Below are 25,867 nucleotides of genomic sequence, written 5' to 3'. Positions count from 1 at the left end.
CTCATTCGCTTGGATTTTCTTATAGGAATCAGCCTCAACCCACTTGGTGAAGTAGTCAGTCAATATAAGAAGGAACTTTTTGCCGTGTGACGCGGGTAGTGGTCCGACGATATCCATTGCCCATCTCATAAACGGATACGGCGCTGTTGTTGTTGAGAGTAATTCTGCCGGGGCGTGTATATCGGATGCAAGTCTCTGACATTTTTCACACTTCACGGCGAACTGCTCGCAGTCACTGACCATAGTCGGCCAGTATATTCCATGTTTCCTGATTTTTAGTGCTAAGGCGTGTCCACCGGAGTGGTTTCCTCCGGCTCCTTCGTGTGTTTCCTGCATTACTCGCTGGGCTTCTTCTGTCGAGATGCAATGTAGTAATATGCCGGCCGCGCTCCAACGGTAAAGGCGTCCCTCGACTATAACGTACTGTGCCGCCTTCTTTTTAAGGCGTCGGGACTGCCATTTATCTGCCGGGATTACTCCTTCACTGATGTACTGAAGTATTTCTTGGCGCCAGTCCGCGGGTTCGGCGGCGAGCTTGGCCTCATGGTTAGGTTGTGCCTCATCGTCAAGGTCGGCATGTTCCGCCGGGTCGGCAGATATGATGTTAACTTGAGCCCCAGAGTCGATGCTACTTACTGAGATACTCTCGACTGGGATTACCCGACGTAGGTCCGGGTCTGAGGTTGATGCTAAGACGGCCAGGGCGTCTGCGGGTGCGTTGGCGCTTCGAGGTATCTTGTCGATCATGAAATGGTCGAAACCCTTTGCTAGCTCCTTTACTATCGTTAAATATGCGTCCATGCGGCCGCATTTGGTACCGTACTCTCCATTGTATTGGTTTGCGACGAGCTGGGAATCGCAGTAGGCATGAAGCCTTTTTACGCCGATCCCTGCTGCAAGCCGCATTCCGGCAAGTAAAGCTTCATACTCTGACTCACTGTTTGTTGCGTTGAAGTTGAGACGGAACGACTGCTCAACAACCTCTCCGGTTGGGGATGTTAAGCGAATCCCAATTCCTGAACCATGCTGCGATGAGGCTCCGTCGACGTACAAATACCAGTTCTCTTCGCTTGAGCTAGGAGAGGTGAAATGTTGGGGCAGCTCGACAATGAAATCTGCCAATACTTGAGACTTCATGCAAGTTCGGTCCAGATATTCGATATCGTACTCACTTAATTCGACTGCCCACTTCGCCATGCGACCTGATTGTCCCGGGCTATGCAGAATTTGCCGCAGAGGTTGGTTCGTCAGGACCGCGATTGTATGTGATTGGAAATAGGGTCTGAGCTTGCGAGCTGAAGTTACCACGGCGTATGCTATTTTTTCCAGGTTCGGATAACGCAACTCAGCCCCGTCGAGGGTCTTGCTGACGTAGAAGATTGGCTTTTGTTCGCCTCGGTCGTCTCTGACTAATACTCCGCTAACTGCCGATCCCGAAACGGCGATATATAGGTAAAGCTTTTCTCCTTCCTCAGGCTTTGAAAGTATGGGAGGGGTGGTTAAATAAGTTTTTAACTCGACGAACGCCTGCTCGCATTCGGCGGTCCATTCGTACGCTTTGTTCGTCGATCGCAGCAATTGGTAGAACGGCAAGCTTTTATCGGTTGACCGTGAAATGAATCGGTTTAAAGCTGCTATCCTGCCGGTCAGGCGTTGGACTTCGCGCTTGTTTCGCTGCGAGGGCATGTCGAGTATGGCTTTTATTTGCTTCGGGTTTGCCTCTATTCCCCTTTTCGTGACGATATACCCTAGAAATTCTCCTGACGTCACACCGAATGAGCATTTTGCCGGGTTGAGTTTCATGTTATACTTATTCAGGGTTTGAAAACACTTTCGCAGGTGCTCGACGTGATCGTTTGCGTTTGCGGATTTGACTAACATGTCGTCGATGTACACCTCCATAGTTATTCCTAATTGGTCTGCAAACATCTTATTGACAAGACGTTGATAGGTGGCTCCCGCGTTTTTCAAACCGAACGGTATTACTTTGTAGCAGAACGTGCCTTGATCTGTGATAAAGGCGGTTTTTTCGCGGTCGTCGGTGTGCATCAAGATTTGGTTATATCCTGAGAAGGCATCCATGAAGGAGAGCAATGCGTTGCCCGCCGTGGCCTCGACGAGCCTCTCTATATGTGGTAGCGGGTAGCTATCCTTGGGGCAGGCTTTATTGAGATCCGTGAAGTCGATGCAGACTCTGTTCTTCCCATTTTTCTTTTTAACCACCACCGGGTTTGCTAGCCACTCAGGATACTTAACCTCCATGATTGACCCAGCATCTAACAATTTTTTGACCTCGTCATTTACCGCTTTAGACCGTTCGGGTCCGAGTTTCCGCCGCTTCTGCTTGACGGGTTTATAAGTGGGATCGACGTTAAGTTCATGACTTGTGACGTCCATGCTGATTCCAACCATATCGTCAAAAGACCAGGCAAAGGTGGAAGCGTTATCCTTCAAGAATTGGACCAGTTCGATTCTTATTGCCGGGTCGAGATCAGCACCGATCCCAACGCACCGCTTTGGGTCACTCTCGTCGATATTGACCTCGTCGAGCAGGTGGTGACTCGGAATTTCCTCGGGGCTAGGTGCTGGCGGCGCGCCCAGCGCTTGCTGTGATTGCTATAAATCAGCGGCCTTCCGTAACTTACATTCGATCACGAAACAGTTCCTAGCGTCTGATTGATTACCCTTGATTGTGAATATCTGGCCGGACAGGGGAAACTTCACACACTGATGATAAGTGGATGGGACGGCCTGCATGTCGTGAATCCAGGGGGATCCAAGAATGATGTTATAAACAGCCGGCTTGTCGACCACAACAAACTTGTGCCACGAGGGTATGCCGGATACGTAAATTGGCAACTTGATTGTGCCGGACGTCATCATGTAATTTCCGTCGAACCCGGTGAGTGGTCTGATCGATGGTTTGATTTCTCTATTATTGACCTCCATTTTGTCGAGGACATCCCGGAAGATTACGTTGACGGAGCTTCCCGTGTCGATCATAATCCTTGTTACTTCGCTTTCTCCAACGTGTAATTCGATGACGAGAGGGTCGTTGTGCGGGAAGTTGACTCCAGCCAAGTCGTTTGCTGTGAACGTGATCGGAGGTACAAAGGGTGGGACTTTAACTGGCCAGACCGCAGCTGTGCCGGCCTTTACATAGTCGCGGATTGACCGCACGGAATCTCTACATGCTGTCAATCCTCTCATTATCATGTCAACACGGCGACGGGGCGGCCATTGGGTCGCTGTTGGGTCGGCGTAGAGGGTGTAAGTGCCGAACTCCGTTGGGAATTTGACACATTGATGGTAGATGGAAACCACAGCTTTCATTTTATGGAGCCAAGGCGTCCCAAGGATGGCATTATACGCGCTTGGACGGTCGACGACTGCGAAGTCAAAGAGGTGAACCGTATCACCGACCCTCATTGGGAGCATGACCGTTCCTAAAGAGGTAAGAGAGCATCCATCGAAACCAGTCAAGGTTTGTACTTCGGGCATGGTCAAGTGCAGGTCGACTTTTATCTGCGGGAGTGCTCTCCGGAAGATGACGTTAACGGAGCTTCCTGTATCGACCAACACATCCGGGACTAAGCAATCGCCGATGTTTATTTCAACAACGACAGGTCCAGTGGGCGAAGTCCGATGCTCGGCAGTGTCCTCTTCTCCGAACATGATCGGAGAGTACGATCGGCATATAGGTGTTCTGCCGGGCAACCAATCGCGTTCGGCTCTCTCGACGTCGTGGACGGGATATAAGGCGCGAGGCCAGTTAGGGTCGTACGGTAGACTTCCTCTTATGACATTAATTCTACGGCGGGCTGGAGGTGGTGGCGCGTCAGCCGGTTGGTTTTCTTGTCCTCCCACCTGGTTGCCAGCTGCGGGCTGGTTATTCGGCGCTGGTCCATTGTTGAAATGGTTATTTGGACCTCGTCCTTGATGTCCATGGCGTCCTCGACCTCGGCCTCGCGGGGCATTACTCTTGTACTGGCGTAATTCCACTTTGACCTCGCCGTTGAGGTATTTGCCCAGCAACGCGTTTTGTAAGTGTCTGCAAGACTGCGTAGAGTGTCCGGTGTATTCATGTAACTCGCAATACAAGTTATGGTCAGGCTCTTCTCTTGCCCGTTTTGGTGGGGTCGTCGGTACTATAGCTGACGAACTGACTGCGGGGGTTGGCGGGGCGTCATTGACGAGGTACGTTGCGCCGCGCTTCTTACTGTCCGCGAGGTACTCTTTGTCGAGGTGTTGGCGAGGTTCGTGGTATACCTCTTTTGCTTTGCCGGTTGGCACTTGAATTCCGGTAGAAGCACGTTTTTTGTCGTAGATGACTTTTTCTTCTTCCAGTTCAATGTGGACTCCTGCTCGATGGAGGGCATCTTGGAAAGTTGGGAATCTGTTCAACTTGAGATCCTTTCGGAACGTTGATTCGTACCATAGGGCCTTGTGAAGGGCTGCAAGCGAAACGCTATGGGGTGCTTTTACCTGTGTGGCAATCTTTTTGAACCTATCCATGAATGTTCGCGACGGCTCATGTTCCCCTTGCTCGATATTGTGGAGATCGGCGATTGTCGTGGTGGGGACGGCTAATATCGAGTATTGTTTCAAGAAGGTTAGCGAGAGTGTACGGAAGCTGTCGATTGAGTCAGGCGGCAAAGAGGAGAACCAGCCGAGGGCGTCGCCGCTCAGGTTTTCGATGAACAGCTGACACTTTCCAGCGTCTAGCTCTTCCGGGGAAAACTCGCAACGATGAATTGCGATCTCGAAGGATGTCAAATGGTGAGTTGGGTCCGAATCTCCCTTATACGGAGGTAGGTGCTTTATTTTGCAATCGGGGCGAACGACGACATGACGGATTCGCGCAGTAAATGGAGTTTTTTGGGACTGCTCCAACATATGGTCTACATCAGGTGCCGCGCTGGTTGCTTGGTGGAACTTGCTTGTGACATCCTTCATTTGACTTTTGAGTTCGGCCAATTCCCCGCTCTGGTTCTGGTCGGCGCTATTGGGATCGGCTCTATTGGTGCCGTCTGGATGTTCGGCATTTTCTTGTAGTTTTGCACAGACGCTAGAGAGAGTGGCGAATCGTTCCTCTGTCTTTCTGTCTTGGGCGTCGATTTTTTCCAGGATGCTTCGCATTAGTGCTCCTATGTCGAGGGCGCTGGTGCCTTCTCCGATCGAGCCGTTCGGCGTTGTCGGGGGCCGGGTCGGCGGTATTGGAAGCTCCTCTTGGGCCTGCTGGATGCGGTCCGGCGTGTCCGCCACATAGCCGTCGCTGCCCGTCGTTTCTCTTTCTGCCATTGCTCGAAATGTGCTTCGTCGATGTTGGACTTTCTTCAAAAGCTTTCCTTGTTTGTTTCCCTGGATGCGCACCAAATGTTGAACTAGTATAGCTACTAGCTCGAGGATGATATAATAGAAAGGGTGAAACAAAGGACTTTTATTAAGATAGTCAAAGATCGTCGAATTACAATATAACCGTTATAAGCCGGGTGGCTAATTACAGAGAATTGTGCTTCTCAAAATGACTAACTGAACTATAGCTTAGAATCGGATTTACTCCTGACTCTTGCCCGATGTTACTTGCCCTTCTTTGCAAGCTGATCCCCTGGTATTTATAGCTGATGGGACGTTTCACCTCTCTGCCTCGGGATCGATGTGGGATTGTCCTCAAGTAAAGTCGGCGATCGTTCTTATCCGGGCCGTCATTTATTGGGCTGTCCGTCTTAATTGGGCCTTCTAGGAGCTTGATCGGCCCGACAAGTAGGATTTAGCCGGTTTACCTTCTTGGGTTTTTGGGTTGACTGTTTTGATAATGGGCCTGCAGGAAAGCCTGTTAAGGCTGGGTGAAACCCATATCCAACAGAGCTGCGGTTATAAATTGCAAGTTTTTAGTTGAAACGTAACTGACGATCGAGACGAAACACTTGTTTATATATACCCATATTCTCTTATCTTATCATATGCTTTATGCTCTCGTGTCAATCCTGCCGAAATGCATGCATGCATGCGTTATATGTCAAATTCAAATTTTTGTTTCCGTCCATGAAATGGATGTTAAGAACTTAAGATCACATTATTACTGATATCATGTTATAAAGAAGAAAAAACGTGTGAGTAAACAAAATTAAGAAATATTAATTAGGTGTATATGATGAAAACCAAACTAGTTAAATGACTTAATGTAATATGATAGAGGTCATATACTCATATTTTATTAAATAGCGGAGCTTTGGATGTATGTTTGGCAAAATTGTGCTGCTTATTGAGACTACGTTACCACTTCTTCTTTTTTATTTTTTTTCCTCTTTCCAATTTGGGATGCGTGCCCTTTCGTTCGAAGTCTTGGTCATTAGCACTGTACTGTCCTGTGCATGAATGCGTATCCACGAGTCACTTATTGACAAGCAGAAATCCGTATAATATCATATCAATTATTATTCACAATCCGTCTCAGTTAATTAATTTAACGAATCCTTACTTTCCAATTCATGAGCTTCACGATCAAACGGTATATCAATTAGAGCTAGAATTAATTTATCACCCATGATCCATCATAATATATAGTTTAAATCACCATGAGAAAAGAATCTCAATCTTTTCTAGTCAAAACATTGTAAGTTTGTAACGCTCTTTTTCGAAAAAAAAAAAAAAAAAAAAAAAAGTTGTAACGCTCGGATGATTTCCATTACTACAACGTGTCTATTTTGTTCTGAGGTTTCCATCTTCAACAAATAACAGAGTAACCGATATTTTGATGCTATATGAAGCATGTGAGCTTTTTCATTTAAATTTTCAAATTACCACATAAATATTTTGATATTTTTTTTTTTTTTGTTAAAAAGTATTCAATTTATAAAAATATAATGCCAGTGGACTATTTCCGGAGTAGGCCCATACAGAAATCCCAAAAGGTCCAACTCATTTACATCAAACCGGACTAAACCGTTGGAAAAACAAAACCGGTCGGGTTACATCAAACCAGATTAAACCGGCACTACGTGAAACCCTAATCTACAAACGAAAAACTCGTTTGCAGCCGCCATCCATAATTGCGGATACTCAACCAGAACAGGACCTCCGGTGAATCTAGACGACGGTAACCGAACGGAGATGGTGATCCAAGATATGTTGTCATCCCGCCACCGTAAAACCATTTTGAGAAGGAGGAAGAGATCCGATCTGTCATTTGTCGTGGAGGATCCATGCTCAGTCGTGAGAGAGAGAAAGGCAGCAGAGAGTAGATAAGAAAACCGTCGACGGTAGCTTAGCTTCACCGGATCGGAGACTACCTCCCTATCATAACCGATCTGGTGAAACCTCCAGCATCTCCAATCTCCAGATCTATCTACCCTTTTCTCTCGTTCCTCGCCGTGAATCTCCCTCTTCCACTTCGCGTAGCAACACCTCCGGTAGAGCTCTTACCGTCAGCGTCTTGCAGATGCTTCTCCTCTCCACTGCTCCCTTGATTTCGTCCAACAGCTTCGCCGGGATGATGCAACAAGTCACGAATGAAGAAGCATGGGCCGGGGGTCCTCACCATCACCGGAATTGACAGAGGACCCGACGTCGGCGCACGAGGTTGTAATCAGAAAGAGGGGGAGAGAAAAATCGCCGCGTGTGGGATTCACTCGCCCGATTTATATATATTTTTTTTAATATTTTGATATTTATATGTAAAAAAAAATATATATATATATATATATATATATATATTTTGATATTTATATATTAAAAAAATATTTACATATAAAAATATTTTGATATTTATATGTAAATATTTACTATATGTATATTACATCCTGCAGGTTCTACCATCTATGCCAATCATTCATTTGTGCTATGGTGATGGATTTATCTCCGCTCAATGGTCACGCTTTGCACGTGTTGCTGCATACACAATTAATTTATTGTACAATTTGTTTGTTTTTGACTACCAACAAAAAAAAAATATATTGTCGGTCAGATGTAGTCTAATTAATTTTTTGTCAGTGAGAGCGTTGGGAGATATAGTTTGTTGTTTCAAAGTAATTAAATAAATATACACTACATTATTATATAACGTTCGAAGTATTGAACTTAGTACTTACCCGGTTGTATATATTGTTTTGTAAGTTAGAAAGTGACATTTGGAGTTGTGAAATCATAAATTTTTATCTCTTTTTGGGTCGTATCACGGTAGCTAATATAATGGAAGTATGGAACTGTAATATATATTCTTCCGTGAATGCCTGTCACAAATTTTATATGTTCTTTAAAAAAAAATTAAAAATCTTTTGGGAGACATGTCCGTCCGATGGACTGCTTAACTAACAAATGAACACATCTCAAAAGACGATTTCAGGTGTGAAAAAAGTTATTATAGCTCGACAAAACCCTGGATTTGTCTCCGTCAGGCCAACTCGTAGAGGGAAACGTCTCATTCGGTATCGTTTTAAAATCCTGTGAGTTAGAGTTTACAATGGGTGGGTGGGGATTGATCGTTGTGAATGCGAGATATGGTATAAAACAACAAAAGGAGTCAAACAACTTTAGTTAAGTAGCACGAAACCACTCTGAATAAAATGATTTTACTGATATATAACTGGAGTGATCGAATACATAAGTGATGAAGATCCTTTAAGAAAAAAAAAAAAGTGATCGAATACATAAGTGGGAAGAATTCAAAAGAAAAAGCGATAACTTAACGAGTGGTAAATATATGAAATTATAACATCACTGATTCACTGAGACAAATAAAAGAAGAAGTAAACAAAAAAAAAAAAAGACAACACATGCAGATATGGTGATGACAAGGTTAAAGTAAAACAAATGACATGTCTTCTCACTTCAAGAGACACATAGCAATAGACAACACACCACCAATAAATTTTAAAGAAAAATCCAACTCAGATTAAAGAAAGGTTGGGATACTTTGCGACGCGTCTAGACAAGAACACCGTGCACCCATCCTTGGGCGATATCGTGGGGCAGTACACAATGTCATCGCAGCCGTCCGATCGAAGCCTCTTGAAATCAAACAAAGACGAGAACATTGCGATGAATAGTACCAAGTGGTTCAATGCGTAACGCTGCCCCACGCATTGGTGAGGCCCCCATCCAAAAGCTAGGAAGTTGCGCTTGAACACCTGGTCCTCTTGCCTTGTCTCGCTAAACCGGTCAGGATCGAACCTGTCCGGTTCAGTAAACCCTTGAAACGAAGAGTCAAAAAGTGAAGGTAAGACAATTGCTCCTTTTGGGATAGTGTACGATTCCGTGAGAGGGAAGTCTGTAGCTGCGACGTGCGGGACCATAGTTGCCGGAGGCCTGTATCTCACCACTTCACGAGCCACGGAGCACGTGTATTTCATCTCCGCAAGCTGATCGATGGTGATCAACGCGTTGGACTCAGGCGACCAGATCTTGGCCACTTCCTCTCTTACTCTGTTAAGCACTTCCGGCTCCGACTCAAGAAGCGTCACTGCCCAGAGAAGTGATGACGTGGATGCATCTTGCGCGGCAAAGAGAAAGTCGAAGAGCAAACCGCCGATATCTTCGTCTCCGGAGTGCGGCGGCGGTGGATTCTCCTCGACGATGGCCTGCATCCAGAAGTCGATTAGGCATGTTGGTTTTTCTCCTGCAGCCATCCGCACTTTTGATTTTCCGGCGCAAATGGCGAGGGTCTCCACTAGCCTCGTTACTGCCCGGCGAGCCTCACTGAACGCGAAGCCAGGGAGGTCGAATGGGAGCGCCATAGCTCCGAGATTGAACAGATTGTAATCAGTACGGAACCTGTTTGTTGCTTCCTTGTCAAGGTAAGTTCCAACGAAAACCGTCTGTGAAGTCTCGAGGTTTAATTCACGGACAAGTTGTCGCAGCGACACCGGACGAGACCCTCCGGAGGTACTCTCCTCCCATCTCTGTAGATGACGGAGGATAACTAATTGCTGGACGGCAGAGTAGGTCGAGAGTGCCTTGGGAGTGAAGTTAGGAGCGATCTGACGGCGAACGGACTTGTGATCTTCACCGAACATGTAAATGAGGTTGTGTTCACCGAAGAGCTTCTTTCCAAAAGGATGTCCGATAAGGTGGAAGGCATCAGGACGAACGTTTGCGAAGATTTGATGAGACAGCTCAGTGTCTTTGATATAGACGATGAATTTTCCGATGAGGTAGTTGGCGGAGAGGCCTGAGATTCCCGCGGCGGCGGATTGCTTGTCCCAGAAGGAAGTAGGGTCACGGACTAGTGCAACGGCGTTTCCGATGATCGGAGGGACAAAGAGAGGGCCAGGGAGGTTGCGTTTCTTGACAAGGTAAGAGAGTTGCTCTAGGAGAAGGAAGAGAAGTAATGCTGAGACTACGTATGGTGCGAGAGAGGCAAATAGAGAAACAGAGAAAACCATATTTTCTTGTTTCTCTACTTCTTTTTATTAAAGCTTCTCTTAATGGGTTCTGGCTCTGTATTTGATTGAGGTTTTGTGTATATAAATGGAAATGATTGAATAAAAAGAAGAAGAGGGTTTTGCTTTGTTGTCTTGATGACTGCTTGTTGTGTCTCTTGGTGTTCCCTTCTTTGTTTGGTGGGTTTTGCAGAATTTTCTAAGGTTTTTGGGAGCTGTTTTGCAAATTGCAATGGTATTGGGACAAGAAGAATGTCTTGTCTATGTGAAAGTTAGAAAGAGAGAGACGTATATAATGAATTGACCATGAGCTGTTGGTGAAGATCAGTTTTATAAAGAAATTAAATTCTAATTAGTTGGTTAGTTGTAATTAATACTAGCACATTAAGTTTTTTTTTTTAATTATAGCCGGCATTGTAAAAAGAGGACTCTTGTAGTATAACAAAGTGAAAAAAGAGAAAATTTATATATAATACGATATTATTGAAAACTTGTGAGTATGTTGACTTGACGATTCCAAGACATCACTGTCAAATAGATACTGTTCGTTGGATAAATTTTGATGTTATCTCAATAGATGACTTTGGTTTTCAACTCCCAAATGAATTGTTTGTTTTTAATTATTAACATCTCTTTGACCTTAAAAGGAATAGTCTGGGCACAAGCTCATAACCTATCAACCTGGTTTCCTCTAAATCATCAAAAGATCATTAACAAATCAAAGTTGAAATAGTTCAATGATAATAACGCTTTGGGTTTAGTTATTTTCTTTTTGATAAACTGCTTACATATTCTGAAATGTTCTAAATATTATCTTGTTAAGCTTCAATCATGTCGGAATATTATATAGTGCGATGCGCGTGCCCATCACAACATCTTATTTTAAAAGCTTTTCATGTATAACGACATTTTAAGTTGCGTATAGCGCAATTCTAGAGTTTTTTATTTACAGTCCAATATATGTATAAATTGTCTAGCTTTTCTAATGCACGTACACAGCGAATAATCGAGATTCTGATTAGAAGATGAAACTTAAAATTTTAAATTATGTTGTTGTTGTTGTGTCGTCACCCTAACTCGGTAGATTGCATATCCATGAAAAACAAAAAAAATAAATAGTTGATTTACATTTAAAGAGAGTAATATATATCTGTTATAACATGTATACTTTTTCAATATCCAAAGAGTGAGATAAACAGAATGAATATAATAGTAATTATGTTTGGCCGAAACTAATATGTTTTGAATTGAGATAAACACAAACTATATAAATAGATAAGCATGAGTAATGTCGTATAAAACAATTAACTAAAAGTATGTTATGAACTATAATTGGCGGAAATATTTTAATGTGACAGAGAACTTGAACGACTCATTTATTAATTTAGTTGCATAGCAAATATAATAAATGCGATCAGAAAAGTCGTATACATAAATGAAAGAGTCTTCGTCTTCTCTCCTTTTTAGTGGACTAGTTTAAGAATTTCTATCAGTCTGATACGATACCACTATCATATTTAGAAAATCTATCTACAAACATTCTCATGTCATACTTTGGGATCCGAATCTAAGCACTTGCACTACCCAATTTCCTTTCTTGAGCTTAAAAAATTTGATAGAATTATTGTTAGTGTGTGTAGATCAGGACCAGAAATAGGTACATTTTTTTTTTTTTTGAAATAGATACATCTTATTCTAATGGTTAGCCCTTCTTTAATCATATGATTCATATAGCATGGCAACTATTGTTTAGATATATGCATGGTATAAAACCATATTATAAAGATTAGACGTAAAAACAAAAAACTATATTTAGGAATTATTTTCCTTCGTGTTTTTTTGGCTTAGAAGATTCTTCCTTTGTCCGTTTATTTTCTTCTATAGAGGGAATCAACGTCGTTGACTATTTATGTAAATCAGTTTCATTGTGTGTACGTGACTGCTTGATAGTTGCTGATAATGTTTTCTTTGTTTGACAAAGAAGTTTTCGATAATGTTTTCCATTACAAACTAGTAAAATAATAACTATAGCCTATAGGACGTTTTAATATATATATCATCTGTTTAGTTGGCCCTAGGGTTAAGTATCTAAAAACATTACACTTTTGAGAAAAAGAAGAAAAAAGAATAAAATCCATTATCAAAAAAAAAAAAAGACCAAAAAGAAAGAATCATATTACAATTTCTCTTGTGATTCGGACTTTTTTGAATGTTGATTTTTCTATTTTCTTCAGCTTAGCTTAGCTTCTTCCAACATACAATTTTTGAAGTTTTGAACTTTGAAGAATCATTTTTGGAAAGGTGATCAATAAAAAATCAGCAAAATCATAATTACACATTTGGATAACTTTCTTCCCCTAATTATTTGTATTATAATATATGTAGAAGTCAATGAACGTTATTAGTTCCGTGGAATAGAATTCTACATTTTTAGTCTCCAAAATTCCAAAATCTAGACTTCCAAAATTTCTAGATCTATTTCTTTCTGATATTTTTTTGAGAAGTTTGAATGAAGATGGTCATCAAACGGATACACTCATCTTTTAGGGTACATAATGTGATATTTTGCTTTACCTAGATATGCTTGGATAGTAAGTAAAGCGTTTTGTTTCTTCAATTTTGCAGACTTCCCCTTCCAATTACTAACACATTGGTTTCAATTCACATGATTCATTGATACTCATTATATGATCAATGAATATATAATATCGTTGCATAAAAGATATTATATAATAAAACTGTATAGCCTAATTCTACAATTGTTGAAGTCTCATTGATCTCAACGACCATGAATTGCATAAAAGATAGCTAGTTTCTCATATCTAGTAGCTTGAACCCAATACATACATAGCCATACAACATTGGAATCCCGGTCTTACCAATACATTTTCTAGATGAAAACCAATGCGAGAAGAAGGAAAAAAACCGGAAAACCAAATCCACTTCTACTAGACCCGGAGAACCAAACCTTAACGTCATCAATCACAGGTCCACACAAGGAACTCATATCGTCCGTCCTCGTATTGTAATAAACACTGTAGAAAGCTATCCTCGTACGGTCAGCTTTCGCCGTGAAATTCACTTCGGATACTTCGAAACTCGAGTTCGCTTGCGCCATATAATGAAAGTTCTGTGCTTGATCTCCAGCAAAAGCCATTACAGCCAATGGTTCCTTGCACTTGTCACCAGCATGACCCAACGAGAAAGACAGCTTATACGGAGCGTTCGCCTTTGTCTCAACCATTTGAGATATAATGCCTTCTTTGCCCGACAGAAGCTCTATAGCTCGCTTCCCCTCAGGAACAGAGAAGTGGTTCGAGTCAATAAACCGGACTGCTCTGTTTGATTCCACTGTCCATCCAGGAAGCGACGATATCTCTTCGTCGAGGCTTGTCGGAAGCAGAACACCTAAGGTCGTGTTCCTAAACATCCATGGACCTTCTTCAAAATCCCCATTAATTACTGCATTACCTGTAAAGTACAACATTTACGTTTGTTTTTACTAATGTTACATTAAGGGGTTAGTTTTGAAAAAACTCGAAACGTTACCTTTTGGTTTAATAGGAGTGAAGAGCTTCTTAACGGCAATGTCATCAAGGATAGGTCCACAAGTAGGATCATCCTCCATGTCAGGATTCCTAAAAACCAACCTGACGCGATCCACAACCGCTTCAAACGCCCATGCATATGGATCCCAACCTTGAACGCTATACAACGTTTGTAAGTCAATGGTCTGCGACGCCATCGGTTCATCGGAAGAAGCCACCGAAACGTTCAGCGACTCTAACTGCGCACACGTGCGAGCCGCGCTGAACGTAACGGAGTAGACTGAACCTTTCTCAACCGTCAGTTCTTGGCTGATCTCTGCGTCGTTTCCTAATCTAACAGCGTGACGACCTTCAGGCACGATCAGGATCATCCCGCCTTGTTTCTGACCGGATTTGATTAGCTCCACCGTGCCGTCAGATCGCCAGCTCGGGATCTCTGAGGCTTCGTTGATGATCCCGTCGTCATCGGGGAAGCCATTCGACGGTGGAGTCTCGAAGTCGCCGTTAACCACTAAGCCTGGAACAGCAAAAACGTTAGTTAAAAATATCTATTGAGAAAAAAAACCGTAACTAATCACCGAATTTAAGAAATTAGTGTCAGAAAAATAAAATAAAATATGACAGAGACGTATAACAAAAGAAAAGACTGAAGGGCAAGAAGTGAGACACGAGAATTGAACCATTTCATAATTCGGACCCATGCATTAAGTATCGGTGTGGGACTCTCAACATTCATATGACTAGAATAGAATATGTGGTCTTGTATCTACAGTTACAACTTACAAGTACCCTTTTCCTCAGGGAAGGTAAACAAATGTTGCTTATACTTATTTTATTTTAGTCAAACAAAGGACAATACATTTTATTTGGTTAGAGTCTTTGTACAAGAAAATTAGTACTAAACAGACAAAAACAACAAAAGAGGGCACATGGCGGGAACCGTTTCTTTCTTTCTTTTTTTTCATCTATTTTCTATATTTGAAGAAATGAGAAAATTAACTATAGTTTAATGGGTTAATGACTTAATGCTATTTCTAATTAGGAATTTAAGATAAAATATAAACTAGTTTTGAGTATTGAAGACTTGAATTGAAGCTAACGAGGAGCTGAGAGGAGAGCTTTCTATTCCTTTACAAAGGATGATGGCCTACAGCTTTTTTCAATTAAACGAATTAGACCCACAAACTTTAGTTTTCTTTCTGATTGTGACAGCTGAAATTGGATATGAATTTTACCCCATTGACAGAGAAGAAGTGAGATTACCCTAAAACCTAACTCACAAATCCAAGTAAAAGTTATAACTTTTTAATTCCTTATACAGATTTTGTGCTATCCAGATCTGCAAGCAAACCGTTTTAGAAAGAAGAACTAAGTTTAAGGCCATATCGAATCCTCTGTTCTAGAAACAGAGAGGCTGAGTCTAGGTTTCAGAGAACAAATAACCATAGAAAAAAAAAAAAGAATCATGCTTTCGTCGACCCATTAACACAATGACTAATACCCAATAACTCAAAAAAAAAAAAAAAAAAAACCAAGAAAAGTAATGAGATTATGTGAGTGAACAGCGTACCGTCTTCGACCGGTGAAGTTTTGCCGGCGGATTCTGCGGCGGAGAAGATGGAGAGACCAAGTAGAAACATTAGAATGGAGACCGATCTCCAACCATTGTTGTTGTACAGCACCATCTCTCTCACTTTCTCTGTCAACAGTTGAAAGTGTTTCTGCGTGTTCTTTTTTGGTCAGTGAGCGGAAGCTGGGAAGTGTAGTGTCCTTTTAAACAAGATCCCTCCAGCTGTTCTTTTTGTTCCTTTATTTTTTTTTTTTACAATCGGAATAATTGTTTAATCCAACCCAAAGCCAAAGCCATTGAGATTTTGTAGGATATGTTAAAAAAAAGTTGATAGAGAAGTTTAGCCATTTTGGGACCCTCTTGACCACAAACCGCGTGGTGGTCGTGGTCATTGCTCTACACGACACCCGCTTACTTTGGTTCTCTCTTACTCATTTATCTACTACGGACCAATAAACCACTATTCGTTAAAAGAACAAGTGGAGGGGGATTATTGCAACATCTTTTATAGATCGAGGAAACGGATAACTTTTAGATATTGATTGAGGAATAAAGAAACACTCGATGTAATGATTAATGAGTGTTTCAAGAGGCAACAAAACTGAAGTACCCAAGTGCTAATATCGGTTATTATCATTAAACTAAAGAAGCTTAGGTAACTAAAACGCTGTCCACACTCGCACTTATTCTACAATAGTCCCTGTCAATCTAAAATGTTCAGCCAAACATCCCAAATGGAACATAAGCATATAATTTTGGAAGATGAACTCTTAATCTTTGTTTGGAGTTTTAGTATAGTGAGTTTCCTCTTGTATTCTTTTCAGCATTTTCCCTGACCCTAAGCATAAGGTAGCTGGCTCAAGGTTATCACCTACTTACTCAATATTACATTCCCATGTAAATTGCTCTAAAGTTCTCACCTTTTACTTGACAATGCATCAAACTTCATACCATACCATGACCCTACGACTTTCCATAACCCTATGACAATCATCAAGAATTACTAAAAATAACTTCACCAAAACAAAAGAGAGCGAGAACAACATCACTTGTGATTAGCAAAATAAGATTTGACAATATATGATGGTGTTTATCTTATTCAAATAGAACTACTGACATAATAACTTCATAACCCTGAGTGAGATCGTAAACAAAGAGCAGCACTTGTGAAAAAAACAAGCAAACTAAGTTTTGTGATGGCGTTAAAATCTTTCCACCATCATACAAACAACTACTTGGGTAATCGTATTTACCACATAAAAGTTAGTAGCCGCAACAGTTCTTTCATTCCTTGCTCCCATTTCTTCCCTGAAACAAAGAAACATCACTCATCATCATCACTTAAGTAACTAATCTATACAGAAGAACAGTAAGGAGAATTCATAAAAAAAAACACTTACTTTGGATCAGTAACACAATGCAGCTACCAAGAAGATTTCTTAATTCCCATCAAAGCACCTTTAGATGCTAATCCACGGAAAACGATTCGAGAAACCCTAAACAGCTCAGTCACAGAACGAGACCGACCTGTAAACACACAACGGTTTCTGATTCGCGCAAAGGCACTGTTCCTTGGCAATTTCGATAGCTTATAACGATTCTTGTCTCTCATTTCGCTTGGAAGATCCGGATCTTTGCAAAACGCCTTGTATAGCTTTCTCCTCAGTTCGAGTCTAGCAGCTAGCAATCTACGTCTGTGATCCGCACTGTTTCGCTTCACTCCTTGCTCCGTTCCGCTGTGCTTCGGTCCCGATTTCATAAGCGTCGTCGTGAAGAGTCTACCTTGGATTTGACCGAGATTGTTCGGATGGTTAACCACTGATCGGCATAACAGCCCCGAAGATGCGAAATGCGATTGGGAGAAAGATCGTTGGCAATAGGAAGATACGTTGAGTAGGACTCCTCGGAGATTCGCCATTTGATTCAGGAGATTTGTGGGGGAAACGCCGCGGCGGAAATGGTTTAGGGTTCTCTCAGTGAAGATGAAGAAGAAAAGCAAATTCAGATTCTTCTGACGACGATGACTTTTTGGGCCTATTTTTAATTCTATTCGGCCCACTAAAATCCCGTAATAATATCTACATTATTCTACTTTAATAAGCCTTTCTATATAGTGTTTCAGACATGGATGATACTTTTTATAACCATTGTGGAAGCTTCAACTTGTATTTTGATTATTAATACATATATTGGATTTGGGGATCTAATCTATACTATTAATTGGGGAGTACACTTAGGGTTAAAAAAACAATAAAACCAATATGCCATATAATGCCCCTACGAAATAAAAAAAGAAAGAACAAAGAAAAAAATATTTGAGGGCAAAGAGGTAATATAATTAAATAGAAACACGCGGATCTTTAAATAACCCGGTTTTCCCTTATTCGGATCTTGAATTGTAACTTTCATTTCCAAACATAGGCGCCCGCCGATATCTGTAATCAAAATCAAATTCAAAAAATAATTTTGGAAATGAATAATTTGATTAACATAATAAATTCTACATTTCAACCCCGAAAATCTTCCCTGCCATACAATACGGTTTTTAGAAACTAATCACAATTAAAATCGTTTAAACATCAATTATTAAATTAAAATCCCAAATCAAGAATATTAAAAACCCGAATCTTAATCATTTCCAAAACTAAAAAAATCAGATTTTGTGTACCTATTTAAAAAAAAGTATCAACATAAACTACGCTAGATTAGGAAAGAATCTCATAATCAAATCCTATATATACCATAAAAGGTGGAGCGAGTAACAGAGAACTTATTTCATCATTCAATTTTAGAAAGAAAAAAAAATATCAAAAACTGGAACAATGGGTATATTACCTAACATGTATTCAAAAATATTTTAGATTTCCAAATACACATAAATAATTCTGCAAATTTAAGGTGACAATAAATTTTGAATCTTATTCATTACAGATTTAGGCAAGTTTTAAATATATTGTAGCTAAATTAGAGTAACATTTTAAAATTGTATCAACTAAAATATTCATATCCTCTAAATTTTAGCAACTAACACTGATTTAATAGTTAGATATTATGTAAAAAAAATATACTACCATATCTCATCTTCATCATCGAATAAGCATATTCTAGAATTATACCATTTCACCAAACTACCTCCATTAGTTCTATAAATACAGACATCTACTCAAGAACAAACACAACACTTCACAAAAAAAAAAAACTCGATTTCAAAGTAAGTAAGTTTATTTCTCTTTATTCTCAAGCATTGTTTATCAATATATTAAACTAATTATGTCACTATTGTCAATATATGAAACAGGATGAAGAAGAAAAAGATTTTATTGGTCCAAGTATTAAACGGTGCTCCTCAAATATCTAATACAAGGAGGCCTACAACATTTCATCACAACTCTCAAACCCGAAATTCACAAGGAGTTCTACCAATATCAATAATTATATTCCACATAGTGCAGTTTTTCACATTTCTTCTCAAGAAATTAGAAGCTTACTTGGATCACGCCGAGGACCATATAAGACTCATCCAATAACTCTGATCTTTACTCCTGCAAGTAATGAGTTTTTAAAGGTGAGACCTTTTTTTCCATTTGTTTGCACTATAACGACGAACTGTACAACCATTTCTATAAGGGCTTATTTTATTACAGTACAAATAGATTCATACTCTTTCCCTAGACAAGATAAAGCACCAAATATTTTTTCATGTTCATTGAGAGGAGAACCAATAGAGTCAAATTGATCACAGAGATATTTGATTGCAACCACATATGTAGCCATAGTCTTGCTTTAACTTATTTGTTTTACTCTTTACTAATCCAAAAACAATGTTGTGAAGAAAAATAAATCAGATGTTTATAATTTGTGTTGGTTGTTTGGCAACAAGAACATCATTTAGTTTACTATCAGAAAGAACAATACGTTAATCTATTGGATTGATTATAATAGATGCATTGTTTTGACCCCAAATAAAAAGAGATGCCTTAGAGGGAAGGAGATTACCATTTTTTGCATGTTTAGAGTTAATAAATCAAGAGAAATATCCTAAAATAGCACTAAATCAAGTTTTATGGACAATTGTAGCACACTTCATAAATTTCTAAAAATAACACTATTTAACACATTATTATATTTAAAATTAATTTTTAGAATTTGTTTTTTTATGTGTTGGTATGAGATTCTGAGAATCTGGAAATTAACAAAGACCACGGGTTAGATGAACAAAGAGTTAATGGTGAAAAACAACTAGTTGTACCAAAGATCTCTTTTTGAATATAATTTAACATTACATTCAAAAAAAAAAAAAAAAAAAACAACTTCATTTCCTCTCTATACTTGAGGCAAGTTTGAAACAAACTTTTGGAAATTCAGCTTCAAAATCAAAATTACCTCACCCCAAGAAATTAGCAGGACAGACTTCATCAACCAAAGCGATCAAATCATTTAAACTTTTTTGCACCTTCTTCAAATCGGATCTGGCTAAAAACTATAAAAAGTGATAAAATTAGAATTATATATCTCTTATATCTTAATCAAAACATTCACACAACGGAGACAAAGCATCGATTCAAAAATTCGATCTCACCAAAGGTTATAGAAGGTAGCGACGACAACAACGCAAGACCAAGTGTCTCCGGAAGTCGAACTATCCCTCACGTTCTCATATGCAAACACGCTCCCATGGTGGTAATCGTACTCGGAAAGATTCCATGGTAAGCGTGAAACTCGGTTTCTTCGTGGGTCACAGGAGAATAAAAAGAAGACGAAGGGAGAGAATCAGGAAGAGACATGCATGTCTTGAATCAAATCGATGAGATTCAGAAGAAATACAGAAGAAGGAAGAGGAAAAGAGACTAAGGAAGAGATAAATGTCTCTGATTTTTTTAATAGAAAAACAATGTCTCTGTTTTATTTTTTTTGTTTTCTTTTTTAAATAACGTTATTATGATTTTTTGTCCCTTTTAATACTCAACATTGTCATTTTTCCTTTTTTTTAAGTCATTTGGTTTCTTCATAATAATCTTCACCCCGTAATTTAGAATTTGGAAATTTATAATAACTTGTGTATAGATTAATAACTATAAATTAACATAATAGACTTAAAATAAATTAATACTTACAATCATATATGTAACATGATTTTTTTTTCAAATTATATAGCCTAAGTGCCTAACAATGTTCAAAATAACAATTAAAGGCATTAAAATTAAAGTGTGTTCCATTATAGATGAACCATACATAAAATAACAAGAATAAAGAATTCAATTAATTTTGTAATATTTTATTATATCATATAATATATAAATATACTATAATTTATCTTTGTGTTTTTACAAAACGCAGGACTTCAGTAATTTTTGCTTCCATCCCATCCTGTTTCCAATCGGGAATAAAAGTTTGTCTTATATCGAAAATGTCCTATATCAAGAATCTCCCATATTGGGAATGTGTTGTTTTAACTATATTCAATTCTCAAAACCTATCGAGGTGTATTTGTGCAGCTTGATATATTAGGTCATCCCATTCAAGAAGTTTAATTTTTTTGATGATTTTTATCTGATTTAATAGTATACGAGTTTAATAAAAGTCTAACGGTTACTAATTTGGTTCAAGTTTGATCCGTATATAACTGGATTAAAATTTTGTAGTGAAATCATAATTATTTCAAATATTCACAAATTTACTAAAACCAAACCAATTTAAATAATTATATTAAATTATTTACAAACATAATCCCGCACGTATGTGCGGGTCCGCACCTAGTCCCCCTTTTAAAGAGAAGTACACAACTTAAGTTTTGTAGACTTTATAAAAAATATAAATGGTTACAAATGCATACTAATAGGTTATATATCGGATATACTTAACCCTATACATTTCATAAGATAATTTTTGTATATAGATAATAAATAATAAATCCATAAATCGTGGAGTATATAGATAATAAATAATAAATCCATAAATTGTGGAGCAAATATATCACGAAGATCACAACATAGTTATTTCAAATTATCACCTTTTTAATAAAAAAGAAATACACAACATAGTTTATATTATTTATATTATAATATAAAATATAGAGAAGTACACAACATAGTTTATATTATAGTGATTAAATTATATTATTTAATTTAAAATTATAATCGCGGAGATATTTCAAATGATCTCTTTTTAATAAAAAAGAAGTACACAACATAGTTTTTATGGACTTTATATTTTTAATAAATTATAAATGGTTACAAATAGGTTATAGATAGGTTATAGATTAATTCATATATTAATGGTTACACCTAAATATTGGGTGCAATCTTAATTGGAGATATTCCAAATTGATAATTGATATATTAATGGTAACAAATAAAATCATGGATCTTCCAAACTGTATTTTCAGAAGATTTTACTCCTATATCAAGTTGTTTCCAAAGATCTTTAAACACAATATTACAAATTTACGTTCCACAGATTTTACTGATAAACCATAACGTTCAATAAAATTTGGACCGTGCTAGAGCACAGATTGAATTTTGTTTTTATATTATAATTTTAAGACTTACATACTCAAGCATTAAATTTTTATATACTCTAGCACGAAAGCTGCTGGACACAATCTAGCACGGATTAATAATTTTATATACTCTAACACGGGTTAAAATTAACAATATAAGACTTACATAATATATTTACATTCCATGAATAATATTTACAATAAAAATTGTTTGCATGAGTTGCATCCAAATAATATTATAAACAATTACATATATAATATTTTAAAAATAATAAGATGTATTTCAACCCGTGCTGTAGCATAGGTCTAAATCTAGTTTGATATATTATATCAAGAGTATCATTATTTATGTATTTAAATCTTGGTTAATATATAAAACCATTTTTTTGAAATTATTGAGGTCTAGCTTCCGTCGTTTTATCTTTGATTAACGTCGATCTTCTTTTGTTTCCATCTTCGATTTCTAGCTTGAGAGACTCCATCACTTTCTTGAACTCATGGAATGTGATTTGTTCAATCTCACATTCTTCTGAGCTACCAGGCCATTGTAGACTAATTTGAATCTCTTTGAACTTGTTGAATGTCTCCTCGACTTGCTTCATAGGATCACCTCGAAGGTAATGGATTATAGTCTGAGAGATAAACGACAATATTTCACACAATAAGCAAAACTGAAAAATATATTGAATTTAATTAGATATTATACTATATGTGACTTGCCTGGTAAAGAGGACGTCTTGCATCTGTAATGACTTCATCCTCTAGACACTTACATCTTTTAGCCTCATCCATGTTACCCTATTAAAAAAGTTATTTTATAGATGGTAAAAAAATCATGTATGTGAGAAATGTAAGTTATAGAGAGCATGCAAACCAAGTAGATCAACATCTCAACAAGCAACATCTCAATCTCATAAGCCTCATGACCTTTCCTTTCCTTTCTTGCTTTCTCTAGTGCTTTCTTTAATATCTCCACTCCTTTTGCTTCTTTTCCACTCATTTCCATCTTCACAATGTCTCTCTGGCAAGAGGGAGATGAAATAAGGTTTATATATGAACAACCCGAACAAAGAAAAAATGGTTTATATTATGAATTGTACCTGAAGCATCCCAAAGTCAGGATGTTCCTCGGAAAGTAATGCTTCAAACTCAATCTCAGCATTGGCAAGTGAAGAAGTATCAGCTCGATATGAGTGCAAATCAAGTAACCTCTGCAATGCTAATTTTCCTCCTCGAATAGCCCCCACTGAAACAGATCTTGAGAGACTTTTCTTATCTCTTGCTGAAGAAGCCTCCTTACCAAAGCTTTTCACCTTATCATCTCCTTTTTGTTCTCCAACGCTTTTACCAATCTTTTTTCTGCTAATATCTCGACCACTTTTATCATCTTTCTTTCTCCATAAACCACGATTTATGTAGTTCCAAGCGACGTATGCACCAGCAAGGATGAATACAGGTGCAACTGCTGCTCCATACTTGGTCTTCATGCTCAACTTGTTCTTGGACTGATTCACCATATACGTACCTAAATTATATATGTTTGTCTGATTCAGTGTGTTTTAGAATATATGTCAAATATTAAAAAATTTCCTCTGGAAAGTTGTTTTTATATACACAATGAAAATTTGATTGCAAGTGGAAGAGGAAAGCAATCAAGTTATTCTAATGTTAGTCTTGTATCATAGGTAAAGAAGTTATTATACTTTAACCGAGGAGACACGAACAACGAATCTAACGCCATATTGGAATTTCCAAATGTTTTAAACTATAGAAAAGAATAATATTTTCTGAGCCTAATATAATGAAAACTCACTAATTGATCTTCAAAATGTACTATACGCTTGATCAAAAGTCTCTAGAATATATCTTACAATTTCGAAATAGAAAGGATACCAAAACAGTGCCTATGTACGTACTTGCTTGTTTAAGCAAAATCTTTGATGCCTTTTTGTCAAACTGAAGTTACTTCTGTCTGGAGCAACAATTTGATGCTTTCCTTCACAAACCCTAAGTCTCTCAGATATACTATGCATGTAAAGAAACTAACAAAAACAAAAAATCAATTACCTAATAACACAAAATCAACCAGTGCAATAAAAATCCATTTTTGTTTTTACTCTTAGGAAAAATGGCTTCTACATTTCTTCTAGGCCATAGTCAGAAACTCACACTTCCTTTCTCTAATTTTTTCACCTCCACACACAAACCAGTTCTCAGATCTCAAACCCCTTATTTTGGTATTCCTTCCAATGTCGGTCAAAGCAGCCGTTTGTTCATCAGATCACCACCAATCACGATGGCCAAATCAGACAGCAAAACTGATAATAATCACGATGATAAAAAGCAATTAACGCCACTAAAAGTGGCGGCGGGAGCATCCCTAGCACTTGCTTGCGCCTTAAGTATCTTCGGCTTTAAGATAAAGAATGTGAGCTACTCTGCCGCCGCAGCTGCGCATCCAAGCGCCGCCGACATGATCATATCCGGGAAGCCGAGCTCAGCCGTATCCGCTGCTTCCGATATGAATCCTTTGCCAGCTAAGTTCGCATTGCGGTCTCTCTTTGAAGTGAGCTCAATGCTTGCTTCGGCCAAACCCATTCCTTCTCAAAGACCATTCAGTCTCCAAAAGCTCCCTTCTTTGCCTTCAAAAGAAGATATTGATTTCATTAAGGTACAATCTGCAAAACATATAAATATTCTATCCAATATTTTAGTGTCACGTCATGATCCTCTAAATTTCTACGACTAGGTAGGAGTTGTGTTGGACCAATACAAACGAATTATTCGGTTTTGTTTTCCTTATCATCCAAAAAATAATACTAAAATTTGAATATAATACTAGTTATTATTAGTTTTGCTTTTGGTATGACGCGTATTCAAGTTGTTTGCTGCCAAATCAAATCTCATAGGGTGCTGTTGTACCCATAGCTAGCATAAAATCAATTTAAATGGAAAAAGTTAAATGATATTAAAAAATGTGGGAAATATAGATGGAGGCGGTACGGAAGATGAAGGAAGGAAAATGTGAGGAGGCGGTGCAGCTCCTTCGTGACGCAAACTTTAGTTTTCTTTCTGATTGTGACAGCTGAAATTGGATATGAATTTTACCCCATTGACAGAGAAGAAGTGAGATTACCCTAAAACCTAACTCACAAATCCAAGTAAAAGTTATAACTTTTTAATTCCTTATACAGATTTTGTGCTATCCAGATCTGCAAGCAAACCGTTTTAGAAAGAAGAACTAAGTTTAAGGCCATATCGAATCCTCTGTTCTAGAAACAGAGAGGCTGAGTCTAGGTTTCAGAGAACAAATAACCATAGAAAAAAAAAAAAGAATCATGCTTTCGTCGACCCATTAACACAATGACTAATACCCAATAACTCAAAAAAAAAAAAAAAAAAAACCAAGAAAAGTAATGAGATTATGTGAGTGAACAGCGTACCGTCTTCGACCGGTGAAGTTTTGCCGGCGGATTCTGCGGCGGAGAAGATGGAGAGACCAAGTAGAAACATTAGAATGGAGACCGATCTCCAACCATTGTTGTTGTACAGCACCATCTCTCTCACTTTCTCTGTCAACAGTTGAAAGTGTTTCTGCGTGTTCTTTTTTGGTCAGTGAGCGGAAGCTGGGAAGTGTAGTGTCCTTTTAAACAAGATCCCTCCAGCTGTTCTTTTTGTTCCTTTATTTTTTTTTTTTACAATCGGAATAATTGTTTAATCCAACCCAAAGCCAAAGCCATTGAGATTTTGTAGGATATGTTAAAAAAAAGTTGATAGAGAAGTTTAGCCATTTTGGGACCCTCTTGACCACAAACCGCGTGGTGGTCGTGGTCATTGCTCTACACGACACCCGCTTACTTTGGTTCTCTCT

General features: G+C 38.6%; 5 protein-coding genes and 1 long non-coding RNA gene across 7 annotated transcripts; 1 reads left to right on the top strand and 5 right to left on the bottom strand.

Annotated features, from left to right (window-relative positions):
- Positions 1-8,679: 8,679 nt before the first annotated feature.
- Positions 8,680-10,667, bottom strand: LOC104786110 (cytochrome P450 710A1). The gene has a single exon (XM_010511441.3). The coding sequence runs from the start codon at positions 10,380-10,382 to the stop codon at positions 8,889-8,891; it is 1,494 nt and encodes a 497-aa protein (XP_010509743.1). The 5' UTR covers positions 10,383-10,667; the 3' UTR covers positions 8,680-8,888.
- A 2,485-nt stretch (positions 10,668-13,152) lies between these two features.
- LOC104786108 (protein DUF642 L-GALACTONO-1,4-LACTONE-RESPONSIVE GENE 2) lies at positions 13,153-15,906 on the bottom strand. Its single transcript, XM_010511440.3, has 3 exons — positions 15,498-15,906; positions 13,929-14,444; positions 13,153-13,850 (listed from the first exon to the last, which is right to left on the bottom strand). Exons 1-3 carry the CDS (start codon positions 15,610-15,612, stop codon positions 13,270-13,272), a joined length of 1,212 nt encoding a protein of 403 aa, XP_010509742.1. The 5' UTR covers positions 15,613-15,906; the 3' UTR covers positions 13,153-13,269.
- Positions 15,907-16,532: 626 nt separating this feature from the next.
- On the bottom strand, positions 16,533-17,415 carry LOC109133070 (small ribosomal subunit protein uS14m). Its single transcript, XM_019245775.2, has 2 exons — positions 16,898-17,415; positions 16,533-16,805 (listed from the first exon to the last, which is right to left on the bottom strand). Exon 1 carries the CDS (start codon positions 17,413-17,415, stop codon positions 16,921-16,923), a length of 495 nt encoding a protein of 164 aa, XP_019101320.1. The 3' UTR covers positions 16,533-16,805; positions 16,898-16,920.
- A 4,743-nt stretch (positions 17,416-22,158) lies between these two features.
- Positions 22,159-23,660, bottom strand: LOC147943377 (uncharacterized). The gene is made up of 4 exons (XM_087513326.1): positions 23,097-23,660; positions 22,871-23,017; positions 22,717-22,794; positions 22,159-22,628 (listed from the first exon to the last, which is right to left on the bottom strand). Exons 1-4 carry the CDS (start codon positions 23,511-23,513, stop codon positions 22,389-22,391), a joined length of 882 nt encoding a protein of 293 aa, XP_087369452.1. The 5' UTR covers positions 23,514-23,660; the 3' UTR covers positions 22,159-22,388.
- Positions 23,661-23,812: 152 nt separating this feature from the next.
- On the bottom strand, positions 23,813-25,722 carry LOC147943375 (uncharacterized). 2 transcript variants are annotated; one of them, XR_015598507.1, is made up of 2 exons: positions 25,440-25,717; positions 23,813-24,674 (listed from the first exon to the last, which is right to left on the bottom strand). It is a non-coding gene; the product is annotated as an uncharacterized LOC147943375 (long non-coding RNA). The 2 variants fall into 2 exon arrangements; XR_015598506.1 differs by having other exon boundaries at positions 24,086-24,638; positions 25,440-25,722.
- On the top strand, positions 24,125-25,412 carry LOC147943376 (uncharacterized). The gene is made up of 2 exons (XM_087513327.1): positions 24,125-24,667; positions 24,987-25,412. Exons 1-2 carry the CDS (start codon positions 24,125-24,127, stop codon positions 25,083-25,085), a joined length of 642 nt encoding a protein of 213 aa, XP_087369453.1. The 3' UTR covers positions 25,086-25,412.
- Positions 25,723-25,867: the final 145 nt, after the last annotated feature.

The sequence above is a fragment of the Camelina sativa genome, chromosome 5, assembly GCF_030686135.1.
Source record: "Camelina sativa cultivar CO46 ecotype springtype chromosome 5, ASM3068613v1".
NCBI classification, from domain to species: Eukaryota; Viridiplantae; Streptophyta; class Magnoliopsida; order Brassicales; family Brassicaceae; genus Camelina; species Camelina sativa.
This window is presented reverse-complemented; position numbering and strand designations above follow the sequence as displayed.